This window comes from Salmo salar, chromosome ssa06, assembly GCF_905237065.1.
Source record: "Salmo salar chromosome ssa06, Ssal_v3.1, whole genome shotgun sequence".
Lineage (NCBI taxonomy): Eukaryota > Metazoa > Chordata > Actinopteri > Salmoniformes > Salmonidae > Salmo > Salmo salar.
This window is the reverse complement of record NC_059447.1, coordinates 6,082,457-6,105,000: the sequence shown is the minus strand read 5'-3', so window position 1 is coordinate 6,105,000 and position 22,544 is coordinate 6,082,457. Positions and strand designations below refer to the sequence as shown.

Here is a 22,544-nt window from a genome sequence, read left to right as displayed (position 1 = left end):
AGGTACTGGTCAAAAGCAGTGCACTAAATAAGGAATAGGATGCCAGGTCCTGGTCAAAAGTAGTGCACTAAATAAGGTATAGGGTGCCAGGTCCTGGTCCTGGTCAAAAGTAGTGCACTAAATAAGGAATAGGGTGCCAGGTTCTGGTCAAAAGTAGTGCACTATATAGGGAATAGGGTGCCAGGTTCTGGTCAAAAGTAGTGCACTATATAGGGAATAGGGTGACAGGTCCTGGTCAAAAGTAGTGCACTACATAGGGAATAGGGTGCCAGACCCTGGTCAAAAGTAGTGCACTAAATAAGGAATAGGGTAGCATTTGGGACACAGCCTATTACTGTCCCTCTAAAAAAATATTCATTACTTTAGTTAGAACTTGTTCATGCCTGAATGACACTACACTCTACATACAGGCTGATGTGGCTTTTGCTCTACCTGTTGGACTGCATGTCTGCATGTCATAGTTAGCAACAAACACACACACACACACACACACACACACACACACACACACACACACACACACACACACACACACACACACACACACACACACACACACACACACACACACACACACACACACACACACACACACAGTTTTAGTTTCCCAGAAATATACAATCATTTCCCTTTCTGTTTCGTTTCAGTCGGTGGTGGACAGCCTATTCTACTGGAGGGAATGGTCCAGACAGCCATAACATTGGTTGATTAGACCACTAGTCTACGTTATCTACGCATCTATTGAAACGTCTATATTCCTATCTGTATAGATCTCTGCCTAGAGGTTGTTGTCCAGGACAGGCTTCTCCAGAGGAAGACCAGCAACAGACCCCGCTACTTGTTTTGTTAAACAGTTCAAGAACTTAAGGACTTAAATTGCGCCTGTAGGCGACTTCTCAGCGATGGCAGACGGTGGAGAGAGGTAGGAAACAGGCAGAGGAGAGGAGGCTTGCGGTGCAGCCGGAGGTAAAGGTGGTGTCGTATTATGACAGAATAATGGATCAAGCAGCTGTAATTCTGAGAGGCTACGTTATAGAGAGATTCAGAGCAGAAGGGATACAGATGTCTCCTGAAGAGCTGGGTGGAACACCTAATGAACTCCAGGGTCATGAGTTAAAAGAGATGGTGGACGGGCTACTGGAGACTACTGAGGAACTGAACACAAATGCTGAGCTTCAACACTTAATAAGTGTAGTCCCGGTCCATTGTATCCAGGATGTTTTCGTTGGAACAACCAAGGAGATTTTCAAAGATGGATTCAACTTCGGCAGAGTAGCAGCCCTTTATCATCTGGCCTACAAGTTTATTCACAGAGCACATTCACAGAACCAACCCCAAGTCATGGTTAACATTATCAACTTGACTCTACAGTTCATCAGAGAAAACCTTTACTCTTGGATCAGTCAGGAAGTATGGAAAGCGTCCCGAAAGGTGGCATGGTGGTGCAGCGTGACGCTCCTGGCTACACTGGCTTGTGCTGCAGCCATAGCATACTGGAGGAAACATCGCTGAGCTCTTTACAGGGAGAAGTGCTGCAGCCATAGCATACTGGAGGAAACATATCTGAACTCTTTACAGGGAGAAGTGTTGCGGACATAGCATACTGGAGGAAACATATCTGAACTCTTTACAGGGAGAAGTGTTGTGGACATAGCATACTGGAGGAAGCATATCTGAACTCTTTACAGGGAGAAGTGTTGTGGACATAGCATACTGGAGGAAACATATCTGAACTCTTTACAGGGAGAAGTGTTGTGGACATAGCATACTGGAGGAAACATATCTGAACTCTTTACAGGGAGAAGTGTTGTGGACATAGCATACTGGAGGAAACATATCTGAACTCTTTACAGGGAGAAGTGTTGTGGACATAGCATACTGGAGGAAGCAACGCTGAACTCTTTACAGGGAGAAGTGTTGTGGACATAGCATACTGGAGGAAGCAACGCTGAGCTCTTTACAGGGAGAAGTGTTGTAGACATAGCATACTGGAGGAAGCAACGCTGAGCTCTTTACAGGGAGAAGTGTTGTGGACATAGCATACTGGAGGAAGCGACGCTGAGCTCTTTACAGGGAGAAGTGTTGTAGACATAGCATACTGGAGGAAGCAACGCTGAGCTCTTTACAGGGAGAAGTGTTGTAGACATAGCATACTGGAGGAAGCAACGCTGAGCTCTTTACAGGGAGAAGTGTTGTAGACAGCATACTGGAGGAAGCAACGCTGAGCTCTTTACAGGGAGAAGTGCCATTGGGGAATTCCAAGTGCCCTGATTTAAATTTGAAAAAAAGCTAAGCATGTGGCAAAACCCAGATAGACGATAGATATAGAACATATCCTCTCCTCCTGTGGAGAACAGCAAGTTAACCCTGGTAGTACAGTATGTAGATATGGGGTCCATTTCTAGCATGAGAGATACGTTAAATATATATATGAAACATCTCATTGTTTTCTAGCTTTCAAATAGGAACATTCTTCTCTTCTCCTCTCCCTGCAACTCTTCCCTTGGTCCTTAGTGTACAAGAGAATGTAGTGTACTATGTTGTCAACTCTTCCCCTGGTCCTTAGTGTACAAGAGAATGTAGTGTACTATGTTGTCAACTCTTCCCTTGGTCCTTAGTGTACAAGAGAATGTAGTGTACTATGTTGTCAACTCTTCCCCTGGTCCTTAGTGTACAAGAGAATGTAGTGTACTATGTTGTCAACTCTTCCCTTGGTCCTTAGTGTACAAGAGAATGTAGTGTACTATGTTTTCTGTCAATACACCTGGTAAAATAAGGGGGGCTCTACAAAATGTTTTTTTTTTCCTTCTCAAATTATGTTTATATTTTACCCAATTATGTTTTCTCAGTTTTATTTGTCTTGTTTTTAGATTTGTATAGTTTTTCCCTCTTATAACTACAATTGTTCATAGAGAAATAATGAAATTGGATGTTCTGAATCCATGTCCATGCTTGATGTTAAATACAAAAAAGAATTGTGCATCTGGCCCTTTAAATGTGCATCTAGTGAGTGAGGAATGAGCCTTTAATGTGCTGGTCTAGTGATGGTTCTGTACTGCTGCTGCTTATTTCATGGCAAAGTTTGCAAATAACAAATATTAGATACAAATGATGTACTTCCTCATGACATACTTCTGCCAGGTAAAACTACTTTGCAGTTAACATTTAATTGAGACCAGGATGTTGACAGCTGTGCCATACAGATTTCAAAATAGCTGGGAAGAAATTTTTGATGTACCAATTCCATGGCACATATAAGGCACATATAAGTTGATATGTAAAACAAGATTTAAGACTTTGTGCTTTTCAGCTAAAATTATTGTACACAATTCTTGCCACCAACAAAATGTTTAATATTTGGGCTATACAATCATTGCAGCTAGATAGAGAATCAATAGACCTTTTGTTCTGGTATTGCCCTCAGGAGCCTTTTTCTGGTCTCAGGTTCAGGAATGGCTGAAAAGGCATTTGTCTAAAATTGACCCTAGAAATAGCATTGTTGGGAGATCTTAGAGACACCTGGTTAGTCAATTACTAATATTCTAATACTCTTAGTAAAAGTATTCATCTTCAATTTCTCAATCTCTGGATTCTACTAGATTAGATACAATTTGAATCTATGTTAAACATCACAGCATAGTTGAAAGACATATGGGGCGTAGAAATCTGAAGAGGGTGGCCAGCAGAGATAGGTGGGATGGGCTCAGGGAAACTGAGGATTGGGATGTGGAATTGGAGACAAGTGCGTGTGGAGTTGCTGGACGGCGGATAGAATGACGGTCAAAGATAAAAGTCTAAAATAAACAACAAAACAGTATGTTGGAATGACAGTGAGGGGCAACGCTGTTACATCCAATGCCTCTTTGCCTGAGGCTTAAGCCACGCAGGTGCTTGTACACATGCATATACACACACTCATATTCAAACGCACATATGTGCACACACACACACACACACGTAAATAGTGCCACACATGCACTGAAATATATACAGTTGTCCTTGCTGTTTAGATCTGTTGTCCTTCCTGTTTAGATTACTGTTGTCCTTCCTGTTTAGATTACTGTTGTCCTTCCTGTTTAGATTACTGTTGTCCTTCCTGTTTAGATTACTGTTGTCCTTGCTGTTTAGATCTTGGATGGTTGGTGACCCTGGTTGCTCCTGTGGGTCTCTCTGGATGGGAGTCTGTTAGATGACTAAATGTAATATAAAATGTTGAGTGGCTTCACTGCAGGTAGATTGTATGTTTTAATATTCAATCAAAACGTTTTTGGGGAAAGTACTTCTGTCAACCCACACAATGGTTGTCACATCAACTGACAACACACGGAGTGATAGACAAATGCACGCACCACACAGACTGGGGAAATACTGCTGGAAATTAATTTGCAGATATTGTGTTAGGTTTGTCTTTTTAAGACAATAGTGGCTAACCAGGGGTGGGATAATGTAAAAGTGGTGTTGATTAGATAGTAGATGGGAGCTTGCGGTGTTTGATACTTGTGAGATTTGTTTGACAGCGGTGGAACACGTAACAATTGCATGTACTTTCAGAATTGTTTGGCGAGTTACTCATAGGTGGCTTTCGAGACAGGTGCATGATAATGGTCCATTCTAAATCAAAACAAATTTCACACATATATTATTCAGTATATGTAAAAACAAGATTAAATCAAGAATAGTCTGATGGTGACAATATTAGCCTATCACCTGTGTATGATATATTATCACTTGTGAATGATGTATTATCTCTTGTGAATGATGTATTATCACTTGTGAATGATGTATTATCTCTTGTGAATGATGTATTATCACTTGTGAAAGATGTATTATCTCTTGTGAATGATGTATTATCCCTTGTGAATGATATACACTGCTCAAAAAAATAAAGGGAACACTTAATCAACACAATGTAACTCCAAGTCAATCACACTTCTGTGAAATCAAACTGTCCACTTAGGAAGCAACACTGATTGACAATACATTTCACATGCTGTTGTGCAAATGGAATAGACAACAGGTAGAAATTATAGGCAATTAGCAAGACACCCCCAATAAAGGAGTGGTTCTGCAGGTGGGGACCACAGACCACTTCTCAGTTCCTATGCTTCCTGGCTGATGTTTTGGTCACTTTTGAATGCTGGCGGTGCTTTCACTCTAGTGGTAGCATGAGACAGAGTCTACAACCCACACAAGTGGCTCAGGTAGTGCAGCTCATCCAGGATGGCACATTAATGCGAGCTGTGGCATGAAGGTTTGCTGTGTCTGTCAGCGTAGTGTCCAGAGCATGGAGGCGCTACCAGGAGACAGGCCAGTACATCAGGAGACGTGGAGGAGGCCGTAGGAGGGCAACAACCCAGCAGCAGGACCGCTACCGCCTTTGTGCAAGGAGGAGCACTGCCAGAGTCCTGCAAAATAACCTCCAGCAGGCCACAAATGTGCATGTGTCTGCTCAAACGGTCAGAAACAGACTCCATGAGGGTGGTATGAGGGCCCGACGTCCACAGGTGGGGGTTGTGCTTACAGCCCAACACCGTGCAGGATGTTTGGCATTTGCCAGAGAACACCAAGATTGGCAAATTCACCACTGGCGCCCTGTGCTCTTCACAGATGAAAGCAGGTTCACACTGAGCACATGTGACAGACGTGACAGAGTCTGGAGACGCCGTGGAGAACTTTCTGCTGCCTGCAACATCCTCCAGCATGACCGGTTTGGCGGTGGGTCAGTCATGGTGTGGGGTGGCATTTCTTTGGGGGGCCGCACAGCCCACCATGTGCTCGCCAGAGGTAGCCTGACTGCCATTAGGTACCGAGATGAGATCCTCAGACCCCTTGTGAGACCATATGCTGGTGCGGTTGGCCCTGGGTTCCTCCTAATGCAAGACAATGCTCGACCTCGTGTGGCTGGAGTGTGTCAGCAGTTCCTACAAGAGGAAGGCATTGATGCTATGGACTGGCCCGCCCGTTCCCCAGACCTGAATCCAATTGAGCACATCTAGGACATCATGTCTCGCTCCATCCACCAACGCCACGTTGCACCACAGACTGTCCAGGAGCTGGCGGATGCTTTAGTCCAGGTCTGGGAGGAGATCCCTCAGGAGACCATCCGCCATCTCATCAGGAGCATGCCCAGGCGTTGTAGGGAGGTCATACAGGCACGTGGAGGCCACACACACTACTGAGCCTCATTTTGACTTGTTTTAAGGACATTACATCAAAGTTGGATCAGCCTGTAGTGTGGTTTTCCACTTTAATTTTGAGTGTGACTCCAAATCCAGACTTCCATGGGTTAATAAATTGGATTTCCATTGATTATTTTTGTGTGGTTTTGTTGTCAGCACATTCAACTATGTAAAGAAAAAAGTATTTAATAAGATTATTTATTTCATTCAGATCTAGGATGTGTTGTTTAAGTGTTCCCTTTATTTTTTTAAGCAGTATATTATCTCTTGTGAATGATGTATTATCCCTTGTGAATGATGTATTATCCATTGTGAATGATGTATTATCCATTGTGAATGATGTATTATCCACTGTGCCTTCTTCACCATGCTGTCTGTGTGGGTGGACCATTTTCAGTTTGTCCGTAATGTGTACGCCGAGGAACTTAAAACTTTACACCTTCTCCACTACTGTCCCGTCGATGTGAATAGGGGGCTGCTCCCTCTGCTGTTTCCTGAAGTCCACGATCATCTCCTTTGTTTTGTTGACATTGAGTGTGAGGTTATTTTCCTGACACCACACTCCGAGGGCCCTCACCTCCTCCCTGTAGGCCGTCTCGTCGTTGTTGGTAATCAAGCCTACCACTGTAGTGTCGTCTGCAAACTTGGTGATTGAGTTGGAGGTGTGCATGGCCACGCAGTCATGGGTGAACAGGGAGTACAGGAGAGGGCTGAGAACGCACCCTTGTGGGGACCCAGTGTTGAGGATCAGCGGGGTGGAGATGTTATTACCTACCCTCACCACCTGGGGGCGGCCCATCAGGAAGTCCAGGACCCAGTTGCGCAGGGGTTACCCAGGGTCTCGAGCTTAATGACGAGTTTGGAGGGTACTATGGTGTTAAATGCTGAGCTGTAATCGATGAACAGCATTCTTACATAGGTACTCCTCTTGTCCAGATGGGTTAGGGCAGTGTGCAGTGTGATGGCGATTGCATCGTCTGTGGACCTATTGGGGCGGTAAGCAAATTGGAGTGGGTCTAGGGTGTCAGGTAGGGTGGAGGTGATATGATCCGTGACTAGTCTCTCAAAGCACTTCATGATGATGGAAGTGAGTGCTAGCAATACTACCAATACTACCTTTAACAATACTAGCAGATTGTTTCTGTGTGTGTGTACCTTTAACAATACTAGCAGATTGTTTCTGTGTGTGTACCTTTAACAATACTAGCAGATTGTTTCTGTGTGTGTGTACCTTTAACAATACTAGCAGATTGTTTCTGTGTGTGTACCTTTAACAATACTAGCAGATTGTTTCTGTGTGTGTGTACCTTTAACAATACTAGCAGATTGTTTCTGTGTGTGCGTGCGTGGGTCAGTGTTGGGGGTATCGCATTACAGTAATAATATTACTTTTTGCAGTAATGAGTAATATAACAGAGTACTGTTTCAATTTGAGTAATATTATTAGTTACTGATCAAAGACAGGTCGTCGGTACTTTGTTATCATTCCCTTCCTATGACAGTTATTGATCCAAATCAATATTTGTGATGATCATTATTCCCTCTGTTGGAACAATATTTAAAAATCCCCCTGCCCCGGATTCTAATTGTTTTCATCCTGAGTCTGACGTTCTCTTCATGCAGAGACATAAAAATGGTATCCGCGACATCATCTGACTAAGGGCTTAATTGCCAAAATCTCAGACTCTCTCTTTAATGCAGTATGTATAGAAGATATACACAGCCCAAAGAGACTAGAGCTTTTTTTTATTTTTTATTAGGGAAAACACATTTGTGCATTTGCCACTAACAGCATTTAATTGGGTCAGATACATACAGATCAAGTTAAGCGATGTGCAAGCAGGGAAGTGGCATCAATTTCATTCCAATTCCAACACAACTATAAGAGTCAATCACATGATAAAGGCTATTCCTTACAGTATAGAAGGCACTTTAATGAGAAGCAGAATTGTTTTATTTCAATTCCAGTCAATTCAGGAATTACACTGACATTTGGTTTACTTTCTGAATTGACCCCAACCCTGGACATAATCCAAGTTCAACGTGTTACTAATGAGCGAGTCTAAGTTATTACTCAGCGTCCCCTTCCAAGGGCTTGGACTGATGCACGATAGCAACCAAGCCAATGTAAGTCAGTTTATAACATTCTATCATTGGTTACTCTGAGAGTTCCTCATATCGACATTGGCTGCGGCCTCAGGGCCTGTGGTGCCAACCTTTGAAAAGTAATTACAATGTCTACTCCTTCCTCTATTACCAACAGGGATAGGCCAAATGGGGAAGTTCTATCACAGGAGGTTGGTGGCACCTTAATTGGGGAGGATGGGTTCGTAGTAATGGCTGGAGCGGAATCGTTGGAATGCTATCAAATACGGTAAACACATGCTTCCCATTGTGTTTGATGCCATTCCATTTGCTCCGTTACAGCCATTATTGTGAGCCGTCCTCTCATCAGCAAGTGGAAGGAACTCCACTTACTTCCACTGTGATCTACTGAGTTCTGTGCAATCTTATAGCCATACCAACTATATCGATATCAACCATCAGACAGGGCCTGCAACCACCTATTGAACGTAGCCATCAGACAGGGCCTGCAACCACCTATTGAACGTAGCCATCAGACAGGGCCTGCAACCACCTATTGAACGTAGCCATCAGACAGGGCCTGCAACCACCTATTGAACGTAGCCATCAGACAGGGCCTGCAACCACCTATTGAACGTCGCCATCAGACAGGGCCTGCAACCACCTATTGAACGTAGCCATCAGACAGGGCCTGCAACCACCTATTGAACGTAGCCATCAGACAGGGCCTGCAACCACCTATTGAACGTAGCCATCAGACAGGGCCTGCAACCACCTATTGAACGTAGCCATCAGACAGGGCCTGCAACCACCTATTGAACGTAGCTTGTTTCAGTTGGAGACTCCATGTGACTTTAAAAATCTTAAAAGGACTTGTGTTGATGCATCTGAACATTAGGAGCTTACTTCCTAAACTGGTTTACATCAAAATATTTTTTCTGTTTCTTTACTGAAATACATTTTTCTTGCCAATGTTTTTTTTTAGCTAATATCTTTAAGCCTTTGCTTGGGGAAAAATGTATCCATAACTGTCATAAGTGTTTACCATCCTCCCTCGGCTAATCTTTGTGCACTCGAGGTGTTAACTAGTTTGTTGTCTTCTTTTAATAAATCAGAAGTTATTATCCTGGGTGACCTAAATTATGATTGGGAAATGCACGCTTCAGACAATCTAAAATACATGTAAATAAGTTAATATTTGTGTCATTCTCAAAACTTTTGGCCACGACTGTACAGTGTTTGTTTACAATTACATTGTTCACAAGCAATGGAGTAAAACAAGATTATAATGTGGGTTTTGATGAGGTTAGACAGTTGAACTAAGCTCATGAGGCATTAATTAAGCAATGATGCCCGCGGTGGTGTGGTATATTGGCCCTATACCACAAACCCCTGAGGCGCCTTATTGCTATTATAAACTGGTTATGTTACCCACACAAAAATAACAGGAAACAAGTATTTTTGCGTCATATCCCCGGTATATTTGTCTGATATACACACGGCTGAAATGTAAAAAAATAAAAATGTAGCAAATCGCAGATTGCCCCTTTAAGCAACATTAGGGATCATCATCATTAAATACAAAACTATGTTTTTAGTCACAATAAGCGGAGTTTACTGTAATTTAAAAAAATATATTATTATAATATTACCCTATAATATTGAACAACACTATAACATTAAACAATATTTTAGGAGGTCACCAAAGTTAACTCATGAGCCAGACTCCCAAATTTGGTCCGTTTGGCTCACTTGGGCAGACGATGTCTCATAGTGATTCTTTTGAAGCTCTATGTCCCTAGAGTTGGAACATGTGTGATAAAGGTGCAGCCTTCTGTGTGTTGTCACTATCTTTCATCCCTCCACCCCATGTATTTCCCCCATAGGGATTTTATCCTATGACAAACAACGTCAGTACACAACAAATTATTGCTCCCTTATACCCTCACTCATACAGTGCATTCGGAAAGTATTCAGAAACCTTGACTTTTTCCACACTTTGATACATTACAGCCTTATTCTAAAATTACTTAAACTGCTTTTTTCTGCCTCATCAAGCTACACACATTACCCCATAATGACAAAGTGAAAACAGGTTTTTAGATATTTTTGCAAATGTATTCTCTGATGAACTGTGGAGTCCAGTTGATAATGTTAACCATGACTTGGGGTTGGTTCTGTGAATGTGCTCTGTGAATAAACTTGTAGGCCAGATGATAAAGGGCTGCTACTCTGCCGAAGTTGATTCCATCTGTGAAAATCTCCTTGGTTGTTCCAACGAAAACATCCTGGATACAATGGACCGGGACTTCACTTATTAAGTGTTGAAGCTCAGCATTTGTGTTAATTTCCTCAGTAGTCTCCAGTAGCCCGTCCACCATCTCTTTTAACTCATGACCCTGGAGTTCATTAGGTGTTCCACCCAGCTCTTCAGGAGACATCTGTATCCCTTCTGCTCTGAATCTCTCTATAACGTAGCCTCTCAGAATTACAGCTGCTTGATCCATTATTCTGTCATAATACGACACCACCTTTACCTCCGGCTGCACCGCAAGCCTCCTCTCCTCTGCCTGTTTCCTACCTCTCTCCACCGTCTGCCATCGCTGAGAAGTCGCCTACAGGCGCAATTTAAGTCCTACTGTTGCTGTTTAATCAAAACAAGTGGCGGGGTGATCACTTTGTTGTTTTTCAAATCAAAGACTACTGTTGCTGGTCTTCCTCTGAAGAAGCCTGTCCTGAACAATAACCTCCAGGCCGAGATCTATACAGATAGGAGTCTATCTATGTTTCCTTAGTCGTTTTCATAGATAACGTTGATTAGACTAGTGGTCTAATCAACCAATGTTACGACTGTTTAGACCATAGATAACGTAGACTAGTGGTCTAATCAACCAATGTTACGGCTGGGGTCTCGACGTCCTGGTGAGAGTTACAATAGTAGAATACGAGGCCTCCCGAGTGTGACAGTGGTCTAAGACACTGCATCGCAGTGCTAGCTGTGCCACTAGAGATTCTGGGTTCAAGTCTAGCTTTCTTACATGGCACATATTACACTTTTACTGTCTTCTCCAACACTGTGTTTTTGCATTATTTAAACCAAATTGAACATGTTTCATTATTTATTTGAGGCTAAATTGATTTTATTGATGTATTAAGGTAAAAGAAAAGTGTTCATTCAGTATTGTTGTAATTGTCATTATTGCAAAAACATTTTTTTTCTTCTTTATTATAATTTTGTTATTTTTTTTAATCGGCATCGGCTTTTTTTGGGTCCTCCAATAATCGCTATTGGTGTTGAAAAATCATAATCGGTCGACCTCTAGTTTAAATCATCGTTTTTACATGGACTGAGCTGAATGGAGCTACAGCAGCCAGTGTGATAATGGCTGGGGTCATATCTGCTGGTTTATGCTGCTCTCCGAATAGCATTTTAAAATGCAGTTGATGAGCTTAAACTTTGTTCGAACTCAGACCCTGGTTACGGCCCTGGAAGTATTGGATTTTTCTGGGAAACTTAGACTGTGTGTGTGTGTGTGTGTGTGACCACCTATCTATGACATCCAGCCATACAGGAAGAGTGTAGGCCACATCTGTCTGTCTGTAGAGTGTACTGTCTGTAGAGTGTACTGTCATTCAGGCATGAGTTCAGACTGAACATGGTGCATCACCTGTGTGTACAGTACATGTACCTTTAGCTGTTCTAGCAGGTCGGTTCTGTGTGTGTGTATGTCTGCGTGGTGTAGCAGAGAGAAGTCCCAGCTACACAACAGTCTCCAGTAGTCATCTCCTCTTCCAGACAGAGAGCCAGGTCTCTGAGCTGCTCCACCTGACGCCACAACACCAGTCTGGAGACACCCTGCCAAGCTGCTCAACACACAGTCATACATAAACACACAGCCATGCAAACACAAAGATAGTGGATAAATAAGGCTGTTTACTCAAGCCGTTTACCAAACAATTATCAAGGTTCCTGTCTGTGTCTCTCTCTCACTTGAGCTGACTGTTCCTCCATAATATCTGGCATGCTGACTGTTCCTCCATAATATCTGGCATGCTCACTGTACCGCCATAATATCTGGCATGCTGACTGTTCCTCCATAATATCTGGCATGCTGACTGTTCCTCCATAATATCTGGCATGCTGACTGTTCCTCCATAATATCTGGCATGCTGACTGTTCCTCCATAATATCTGGCATGCTGACTGTTCCTCCATAATATCTGGCATGCTGACTGTACCTCCATAATATCTGGCATGCTGACTGTTCCTCCATAATATCTGGCATGGTGACTGTACCTCCATAATATCTGGCATGCTCACTGTACCTCCATAATATCTGGCATGCTCACTGTACCTCCATAATATCTGGCATGCTGACTGTTCCTCCATAATATCTGGCATGCTCACTGTACCGCCATAATATCTGGCATGCTGACTGTTCCTCCATAATATCTGGCATGCTGACTGTTCCTCCATAATATCTGGCATGCTGACTGTTCCTCCATAATATCTGGCATGCTGACTGTTCCTCCATAATATCTGGCATGCTGACTGTTCCTCCATAATATCTGGCATGCTGACTGTACCTCCATAATATCTGGCATGCTGACTGTTCCTCCATAATATCTGGCATGGTGACTGTACCTCCATAATATCTGGCATGCTCACTGTACCTCCATAATATCTGGCATGCTCACTGTACCTCCATAATATCTGGCATGCTGACTGTTCCTCCATAATATCTGGCATGCTGACTGTTCCTCCATAATATCTGGCATGCTGACTGTTCCTCCATAATATCTGGCATGCTGACTGTTCCTCCATAATATCTGGCATGCTGACTGTACCTCCATAATATCTGGCATGCTCACTGTACCTCCATAATATCTGGCATGGTGACTGTACCTCCATAATATCTGGCATGCTGACTGTTCCTCCATAATATCTGGCATGCTGACTGTTCCTCCATAATATCTGGCATGCTGACTGTACCTCCATAATATCTGGCATGCTGACTGTTCCTCCATAATATCTGGCATGCTGACTGTTCCTCCATAATACCTGGCATGCTGACTGTACCTCCATAATATCTGGCATGCTGACTGTACCGCCGTAATATCTGGCATGCTGACTGTTCCTCCATAATATCTGGCATGCTGACTGTTCCTCCATAATATCTGGCATGCTGACTGTTCCTACATAATATCTGGCATGCTGACTGTTCCTCCATAATATCTGGCATGCTGACTGTACCTCCATAATATCTGGCATGCTGACTGTACCTCCATAATATCTGGCATGCTCACTGTACCTCCATAATATCTGGCATGCTCACTGTTCCTCCATAATATCTGGCATGCTGACTGTTCCTCCATAATATCTGGCATGCTCACTGTACCTCCATAATATCTGGCATGCTGACTGTTCCTCCATAATATCTGGCATGCTGACTGTTCCTCCATAATATCTGGCATGCTGACTGTTCCTCCATAATATCTGGCATGCTCACTGTACCTCCATAATATCTGGCATGCTGACTGTTCCTCCATAATATCTGGCATGCTGACTGTACCTCCATAATATCTGGCATGCTGACTGTACCTCCATAATATCTGGCATGCTCACTGTACCTCCATAATATCTGGCATGCTGACTGTTCCTCCATAATATCTGGCATGCTGACTGTTCCTCCATAATATCTGGCATGCTGACTGTTCCTCCATAATATCTGGCATGCTGACTGTTCCTCCATAATATCTGGCATGCTGACTGTACCTCCATAATATCTGGCATGCTGACTGTACCTCCATAATATCTGGCATGCTCACTGTACCTCCATAATATCTGGCATGCTGACTGTTCCTCCATAATATCTGGCATGCTGACTGTTCCTCCATAATATCTGGCATGCTGACTGTTCCTCCATAATATCTGGCATGCTGACTGTACCTCCATAATATCTGGCATGCTGACTGTACCTCCATAATATCTGGCATGCTGACTGTTCCTCCATAATATCTGGCATGCTGACTGTTCCTCCATAATATCTGGCATGCTCACTGTACCTCCATAATATCTGGCATGCTCACTGTACCTCCATAATATCTGGCATGCTCACTGTTCCTCCATAATATCTGGCATGCTCACTGTTCCTCCATAATATCTGGCATGCTGACTGTTCCTCCATAATATCTGGCATGCTCACTGTACCTCCATAATATCTGGCATGCTGACTGTTCCTCCATAATATCTGGCATGCTGACTGTTCCTCCATAATATCTGGCATGCTGACTGTTCCTCCATAATATCTGGCATGCTGACTGTACCTCCATAATATCTGGCATGCTGACTGTACCTCCATAATATCTGGCATGCTGACTGTTCCTCCATAATATCTGGCATGCTGACTGTTCCTCCATAATATCTGGCATGCTGACTGTACCTCCATAATATCTGGCATGCTCACTGTACCTCCATAATATCTGGCATGCTCACTGTACCTCCATAATATCTGGCATGCTCACTGTTCCTCCATAATATCTGGCATGCTCACTGTTCCTCCATAATATCTGGCATGCTGACTGTTCCTCCATAATATCTGGCATGCTGACTGTTCCTCCATAATATCTGGTGTGCTGACTGTTCCTCCATAATATCTGGCGTGCTGACTGTTCCTCCATAATATCTGGCGTGCTGACTGTTCCTCCATAATATCTGGCATGCTGACTGTTCCTCCATAATATCTGGCATGCTGACTGTTCCTCCATAATATCTGGCATGCTGACTGTTCCTCCATAATATCTGTCATGCTGACTGTTCCTCCATAATATCTGGCATGCTGACTGTTCCTCCATAATATCTGGCATGCTGACTGTTCATCCATAATATCTGGCATGGTGACTGTTCCTCCATAATATCTGGCATGCTGACTGTTCCTCCATAATATCTGGCATGCTGACTGTTCCTCCATAATATCTGGCATGCTGACTGTTCCTCCATAATATCTGGCATGCTGACTGTTCCTCCATAATATCTGGCATGCTCACTGTTCCTCCATAATATCTGGCATGCTGACTGTTCCTCCATAATATCTGGCATGCTGACTGTTCCTCCATAATATCTGGCATGCTGACTGTACCGCCATAATATCTGGCATGCTGACTGTTCCTCCATAATATCTGGCATGCTCACTGTTCCTCCATAATATCTGGCATGCTGACTGTTCCTCCAGTGCTCACTGTTCCTCCAGTGAGCATGTTCCTCCATAATATCTGGCATGCTGACTGTTCCTCCATAATATCTGGCATGCTGACTGTTCCTCCATAATATCTGGCATGCTGACTGTTCCTCCATAATATCTGGCATGCTGACTGTTCCTCCATAATATCTGGCATGCTGACTGTACCGCCATAATATCTGGCATGCTGACTGTTCCTCCACAATATCTGGCATGCTCACTGTTCCTCCATAATATCTGGCATGCTGACTGTTCCTCCATAATATCTGGCATGCTCACTGTTCCTCCATAATATCTGGCATGCTCACTGTTCCTCCATAATATCTGGCATGCTCACTGTTCCTCCATAATATCTGGCATGCTGACTGTTCCTCCATAATATCTGGCATGCTGACTGTTCCTCCATAATATCTGGCATGCTGACTGTTCCTCCATAATATCTGGCATGCTGACTGTTCCTCCACTGTCTCCACAGAGCAGCATGTAGGAGGTAAACGAGACAGACAGACAGAGTATTACCTGTATATGACTGAGGCTCCACAGAGCAGCATGTAGGAGGTGATGGTAAAGAGGTAAGCTAGCTGGATGTTATAACTAGACTGGTCTCCACTCAGCACACTGTTACTGCTGTAGACACCATAGTACAGCATGGACACATTGAACCAACCCTACACACACACACACACACACACACACACACACACACACACACACACACACACAGACAGACAGACAGACAGACAGACAGACAGACAGACAGACAGACAGACAGACAGACAGACAGACAGACAGACAGACAGACAGACAGACAGACAGACAGACAGACAGACAGACAGACAGACAGACAGACAGACAGACAGACAGACAGACAGGGTGAGAGAAACAGGGAGAGAGAGACAGGGAGAGAGGTATGGAGAGGCAGACAAACAGACAGAGAGACAGGGAGAGAGGAAGAGAGAGAAACAGGGAGAGAGAGAGAGAAACAGGGAGAGAGGCAGAGAGACAGACAGGCAGACAGATGACACGTTAGACTTAGTTACTGCATCTTTAAAACAGTGTATTTGTGTGTCTGTGTATCCTATATGTATGCATGTGTCCTGTCCGTGTCAGTGTGTCCACTCACCACTCCAGTGAGGAGCTCCAGTCCCCTGAACCCGGCAGTTGCCCCGGCGCCCTGAGTGTCGGTGCCAAGCAGCGCCCATGGCAACGTGATGAAGGAGAGGTTGAGGAGGGAGGAGAGGAGGTTGAAGAGGAGCAGCCATCTTAGAAACAGGAAGTAGCAGAGGACAGCAGAACCAAACCTTCCACTGATCTCCCTCAGAGAACCGTGCCACAGAGAGAGAGACTGTCTGAGAAACACCACACTGCTGCACCTACGAACAGACTGAGAGAGAGAGAGGCATGTCTATCTAGTGACTACTACAGGATATGGGTTCTGAAAAGTGTCCTCTCTAACATGTCTATCTAGTGACTACTACAGGATATGGGTTCTGACCAGTGTCCTCTCTAACATGTCTATCTAGTGACTACTACAGGATATGGGTTCTGACCAGTGTCCTCTCTAACATGTCTATCTAGTGACTACTACAGGATATGGGTTCTGAAAAGTGTCCTCTCTAACATGTCTATCTAGTGACTACTACAGGATATGGGTTCTGACCAGTGTCCTCTCTAACATGTCTATCTAGTGACTACTACAGGACATGGGTTCTGACCAGTGTCCTCTCTAACATGTCTATCTAGTGACTACTACAGGATATGGGTTCTGACCAGTGTCCTCTCTAACATGTCTATCTAGTGACTACTACAGGATATGGGTTCTGACCAGTGTCCTCTCTAACATGTCTATCTAGTGACTACTACAGGATATGGGTTCTGACCAGTGTCCTCTCTAACATGTCTATCTAGTGACTACTACAGGATATGGGTTCTGACCAGTGAGATCTGCTCCCAACAGTCAGTGCAGCTTGTTCTCTCTAGACTGGAGAACTTCCCTGCTAAGACACGGCACCTGGAAACACACAGTAGTGATGAGCCGGTTGACCCGCAGTCCCCACAGTTACATCTGCAAGGCGGGTGGGTTTAGGGTCACTAAGTATTGCATTCATATCGGGCGGGTGGAATTAAGAGAAACCAATAGGTCTACCTTTAAAAAAAATGCATAAATGTATCATTCTTGTACAATTTACAGTGAGCTCCAAAGGAACTGGGCCACATTGTTTGTTGTTTTGGCTCTGTACTCCAGCACTTTGAAATGATACACAGACTATGAGGTTAAAGGGCAGACTATCAGCTCTAATTTGAGGGTATTTTCATCCATATTGGGTGACCCATTTAGATATTACAGCACTTTTTGTACATAATCCCCCCATTTTAGGGGACCAAAAGTATTGGGACAAATTCACTTATATGTGTATTAAAGTAGTTTAAAGTTTAGTATTTGGTCCCATATTCCTAGCACATAATGACTACATCAAGCTTGTGACTGTATAAACTTGTTGGATACATTTGCTGTTTGTTTTGGTTGTATTTCAGATTATTTGGTGCCCAATAGAAATGAATGGTAAATAATGTATTGTGTCATTTTGGAGTCACTTTTATTGTAAATAAGAATAGATGATGTTTCTAAACACTTCTACATTAATGTGGATGCTACCGTGATTACAGATAGACCTGAATGAATGGTGAATAATGATGAGTGAGAAAGTTAGAGGCATAAATGTCATCCCCCCCCCAAAAAAATGCTAACCTCCCCTGTTATTGTAACAGTGAGAGGTTAGCATGTCTTGTTGGTATGATATTTAATAAGCTTACGTATCGGCCTAACGGCCTTCGTCAGAGCTTTTGTGAATTTTCAGAAAACAGCACCTCTATGTAGACCTAGCCCCACCCACATCCGTTCCACATGTGGAAAGGGGTTGGAGGCAAAGGAAAAATAAATAAGTGCTACCAAACATAACAATATGCATTTCACAAATATTACAAAAGTGTATAGACAAGACGTAGCGAACACGTCCATAAAATCACAACGAGGACATAGCAAGTTTTCATTAATCATTGGGTACATCATACGAAAAAACAAAGTAATCTTAAATAGGAACATATTTTAAATTCACAACATAACATACATAGGCATTTCATCATTAAGTCCTTTAGGAAATAATGTCTGGAGGGTGAAAATCCCAAAACATTCTCTTTTGCTCAGAGTATTATTAATATCACCTCCCCTGTCTGATATCTTGACTTTCTCTATACCACAAAATCTAAAAGGTAGAAATGTCATGCTTTCGGTCATTAAAATGTACTGCGACTGGATAATCCCTGTCGTTTCGCCTGATTGAACTTTTATGTTCACTAATTCTCTGTTTGAGAGAGCGGGAGGTCTTACCGACATAGCAGAGCCCACATGGACATTTAATAATGTAAATAACATGGGTGGTGGTGCACGTGATGATATCGTTAATTTGAAACCGTTTTCCTGTGTGTGGGTGGCAGAAATATTCACACTTCATCATATTGTTGCACTGTGCGCATCCTCTGCATTTATAGCTACCATTTGGTAGAGGGCGTAAAAGAGCCTGGCTGATTTTCTTTCGTGGCTGGCAGTTGGCATGAACCAATTTATCGCGTAAATTGCGACCTCTCCTATACACAATGAGTGGTGGATTCAGCCGGCAAAGCTGGGTCCGATGATAAAATATGCCAATGTTTCTTAACCACACCTCCCACTTTTCGCGAATTCAAAGTATATGTGGTTGTGAACATAACGGAGTGTTCTTTTGCTTTAGCTGGTCTTTTTTGTAACAATTCATCTCGTGTTTTTCCCAATGCCAAATGAAGAGCTTCATCCACACATTGTGGCGAATAGCCTCTTCTTAGAAACCTAGTGCGCATCTCCGCTGCTTTTTCTAGATAATCATCATTGGAGTAGCATATACGGCGCAGTCTGAAAAACTGTCTTCTAGGAAGTCCTCTTTTTAATGGCTCAGGGTGGAAGCTGTCCCCCTGTAATAGAGTATTTCTGTCTGTTTCTTTTCGATACAGTGTTGTAAACAGGGTTCCATACTATCAAGAACAGTGTGCGGTTTCCTCTTTTTCCTTCATCCTGTTTCAACTGTTGCCATGCACCTGCAACAAGATTGCTCAGATGTGCGAGTGCCTTTTGAATCTTGTTGGTATGATATAAAATGCTAACCTCCCCTGTTATTGTAACGGTGAGAGGTTAGCATGTCTTATTGGTATGATATAAAATGCTAACCTCCCCTGTTATTCTAACGGTGAGAGGTTAGCATGTCTTATTGGTATGATATAAAATGCTAACCTCCCCTGTTATTGTAACGGTGAGAGGTTAGCATGTCTTGTTGGTATGATATAAAATGCTAACCTCCCCTGTTATTGTAACGGTGAGAGGTTAGCATGTCTTATTGGTATGATATAAAATGCTAACCTCCCCTGTTATTGTAACGGTGAGAGGTTAGCATGTCTTGTTGGTATGATATTTGTGCGTCTGTAAAATACCTTCAAATTAAAGCTGACTGTCTGCACTCTGCACTTTAACCTCATAGTCATTGTATCATTTCAAATCCAAAGTGCTGGAGTACAGAGCCAGAACAACAAAACATGTGTGACTGTCCTGATACTTTTGGAGCTCACTGCATCTACAGTGCATCTGATGGGTAGTGGTGAATCTAAGCTTCCCAATGATATACAGCTCATTCAGAAAGTATTCAGACCCCTTCCCTGTTTCCACATTTTGTTACATTACAGCCTTATTCTAAAGTTGATTAAATACATTTTTTCCCCTCATCAAACTACACACAATACCCCATAATGACAAAGCAAAAACCGGTTTATAGAAATGTTTGCAAATTTATTTTAAAAAATGGAAATACCTTATTTACATAAGTATTCAGACCCTTTGCTATGAGACTTGAAATTGAGCTCAGGTACATCCTGTTTCCATTGATCATCCTTGAGATGTTTCTACAACTTGACTGGAGTCCACCTGTGGTAAAATCAGTTGATTGGACATGATTTGGAAAGGCACATACCTGTCTATATAAGGTCCCACAGTTGACAGTGCATGTCAGAGCAAAAACCAAGTCATGAGGTTGAAGAAATTGTCTGTAGAGCTCAGAGACTGGATTGTGTTGAGGCACAGATCTGGGTAAGGGAACCAAAACATTTCTGCAGCATTAAAGGTCCCCAAGAACACAGTGGCCTCCATCATTCTGAAATGGCAGAAGTTTGGAATCACCAAGACTCATCCTAGAGCTGGCCGCTCGGCCAAACTGAGCTATCGGGGGAGAAGGGCCTTGGTCAGGGAGGTGACCAAGAACCCAATGATCACTCTGACAGAGCTCCAGAGATCCTCTGTGGAGATGGGATAATCTTCCAGAAGGACAACCATCTCTGCAGAACTCCACCAATCAGGCTTTATGGTAGAGTGGCCAGATGGAATTCACTCCTCAGTAAAAGGCACATGACAGCCCGCATGGAGTTTGTCAAAAGCACCTAAAGGACTCTCAGACCATGAGAAACAAGATTCTCTGGTCTGATGAAACCAAGATTGAACTCTTTGGCCTGAATGCCAAGCGTCACGTCTGGAAGGAAACCTGGCACTATCTGTAGGGTGAAGCACGGTGGTGGCAGCATCATGCTGTGGGGATGTTTTTCAGCGGCAGGGACTAGGAGACTAGTCAGGATCAAGGGAAATATGAATGGAGCAAAGTACAGAGAGATCCTTGATGAAAACCTGCTCCAGAGTGTTCAGAACCTCAAACTGGGGCAAAAGGTTTACCTTCCAACAGGACAACGACCCCAAGCACTCAGCCAAGACAACACAGGAGTGGCTTCGGGACAAGTCTCTAAATGTCCTTGAGTGGCCCAGCCAGAGCCCGGACTTGAACCCGATCAAACATCTCTGTGCAGCAACGCTCCCCATCCAACCTGACAGCGCTTGAGAGAATCTGCAAAGAAGAATGAGAGAAACTCCCCAAATACAGGTGTGCCAAGCTTGTAGCGTCACACCCAAGAAGACTCAAGGCTGTAATCGCTGCCAAACGTGCTTCCACAAAGTACTGATTAAAGGGTCTGAATACTTATGTAAATGTATTATTTTAGTTTTAGATTTTTTTATTACAAAAATTGCTTGGTCATTATGGAGGAGTATTGTTTGTAGATTGATGAGGAAAGACAACGATTTAATCCATTTTAGAATATGGAAAATGTGGAAAAAGGGGGAAGGGGTCTGAATACTTTCTGAATGCATTGTCTAGACTGCGCTACGTAAGCCTAAGCTTTAGGGCCTAACTGTACGCGCGCCCAATAGCCTACCCACCAACCGACAAATGATGCTTTTGGGAACGGGCAGAAAAAGTTGACATAGACCCACGGAGCCAAAAAGGACAACGTCAGAGTTTCATTCAATAAGAGAAAAGCTGCAAAAAGGAGAGTAAAAAAAAAGTGGAGAGTTAAAAATTAAGAGATGGGAGGGCCAGAAAAGTCATGTTCGGGAAAGATTTGGTGAAGTGGGAAAAAAATAGGACACAAATTCGACAGTCACAAGACGGGACTTCAAATAGTCCTATGGCACGTCAAGGGAACTGTAACCTACTGTTTCAGATGGATTGAATGGAAACTGAAATCTGGACACTGACTGTAGGTCTATAACCTCTCACATAACATTAACTCCTGCTGAATTAAGCATTTCTTGCAGTAAAATGATACATACACCAAATGTCACATTTTTGACTCGGGAACAGGAGTGGAGAAATACAATTTCTTTCTTTCAGCATGTGGAGAGAATAAGAATGTGCAGTTAGATACCATCTGTCGAGGTGCTATCTTTATCAGCACCATAAAAGCTGATAGTATTTCAACCACATAAGCGTCTTTGATCCGTGAAAGAGGCAGAGATGACAAAGAACTTTGCTGAGGTCAACTAAACTAAACAAACAAAAAAATAAACATCCCTTTTTCAGGACCCCGTCTTTCAAAGATAATTCATAAAAATCCAAATATCTTCACAGATCTTAATTGTG

At 43.1% G+C, this 22,544-nt stretch overlaps 1 protein-coding gene and 1 pseudogene across 4 annotated transcripts in view; one reads left to right on the top strand and one right to left on the bottom strand.

Annotated features, from left to right (window-relative positions):
* LOC106591170 (transmembrane channel-like protein 5) overlaps positions 1–22,544 on the bottom strand; it is a 48,070-nt gene that overhangs the window by 18,916 nt on the left and 6,610 nt on the right. For all 4 annotated transcript variants that reach the window (XM_045719649.1, XM_045719650.1, XM_045719651.1 and 1 more), the window contains 4 exons: positions 17,437–17,512; positions 16,625–16,885; positions 16,021–16,169; positions 11,954–12,128 (listed from right to left, as the gene is read on the bottom strand). In XM_045719649.1, the coding sequence (XP_045575605.1) occupies positions 11,954–12,128; positions 16,021–16,169; positions 16,625–16,885; positions 17,437–17,512 (661 nt within the window). The remainder of the gene's footprint in view (positions 1–11,953; positions 12,129–16,020; positions 16,170–16,624; positions 16,886–17,436; positions 17,513–22,544) is intronic.
* Positions 605–2,199, top strand: LOC106591171 (apoptosis regulator BAX-like; annotated as a pseudogene).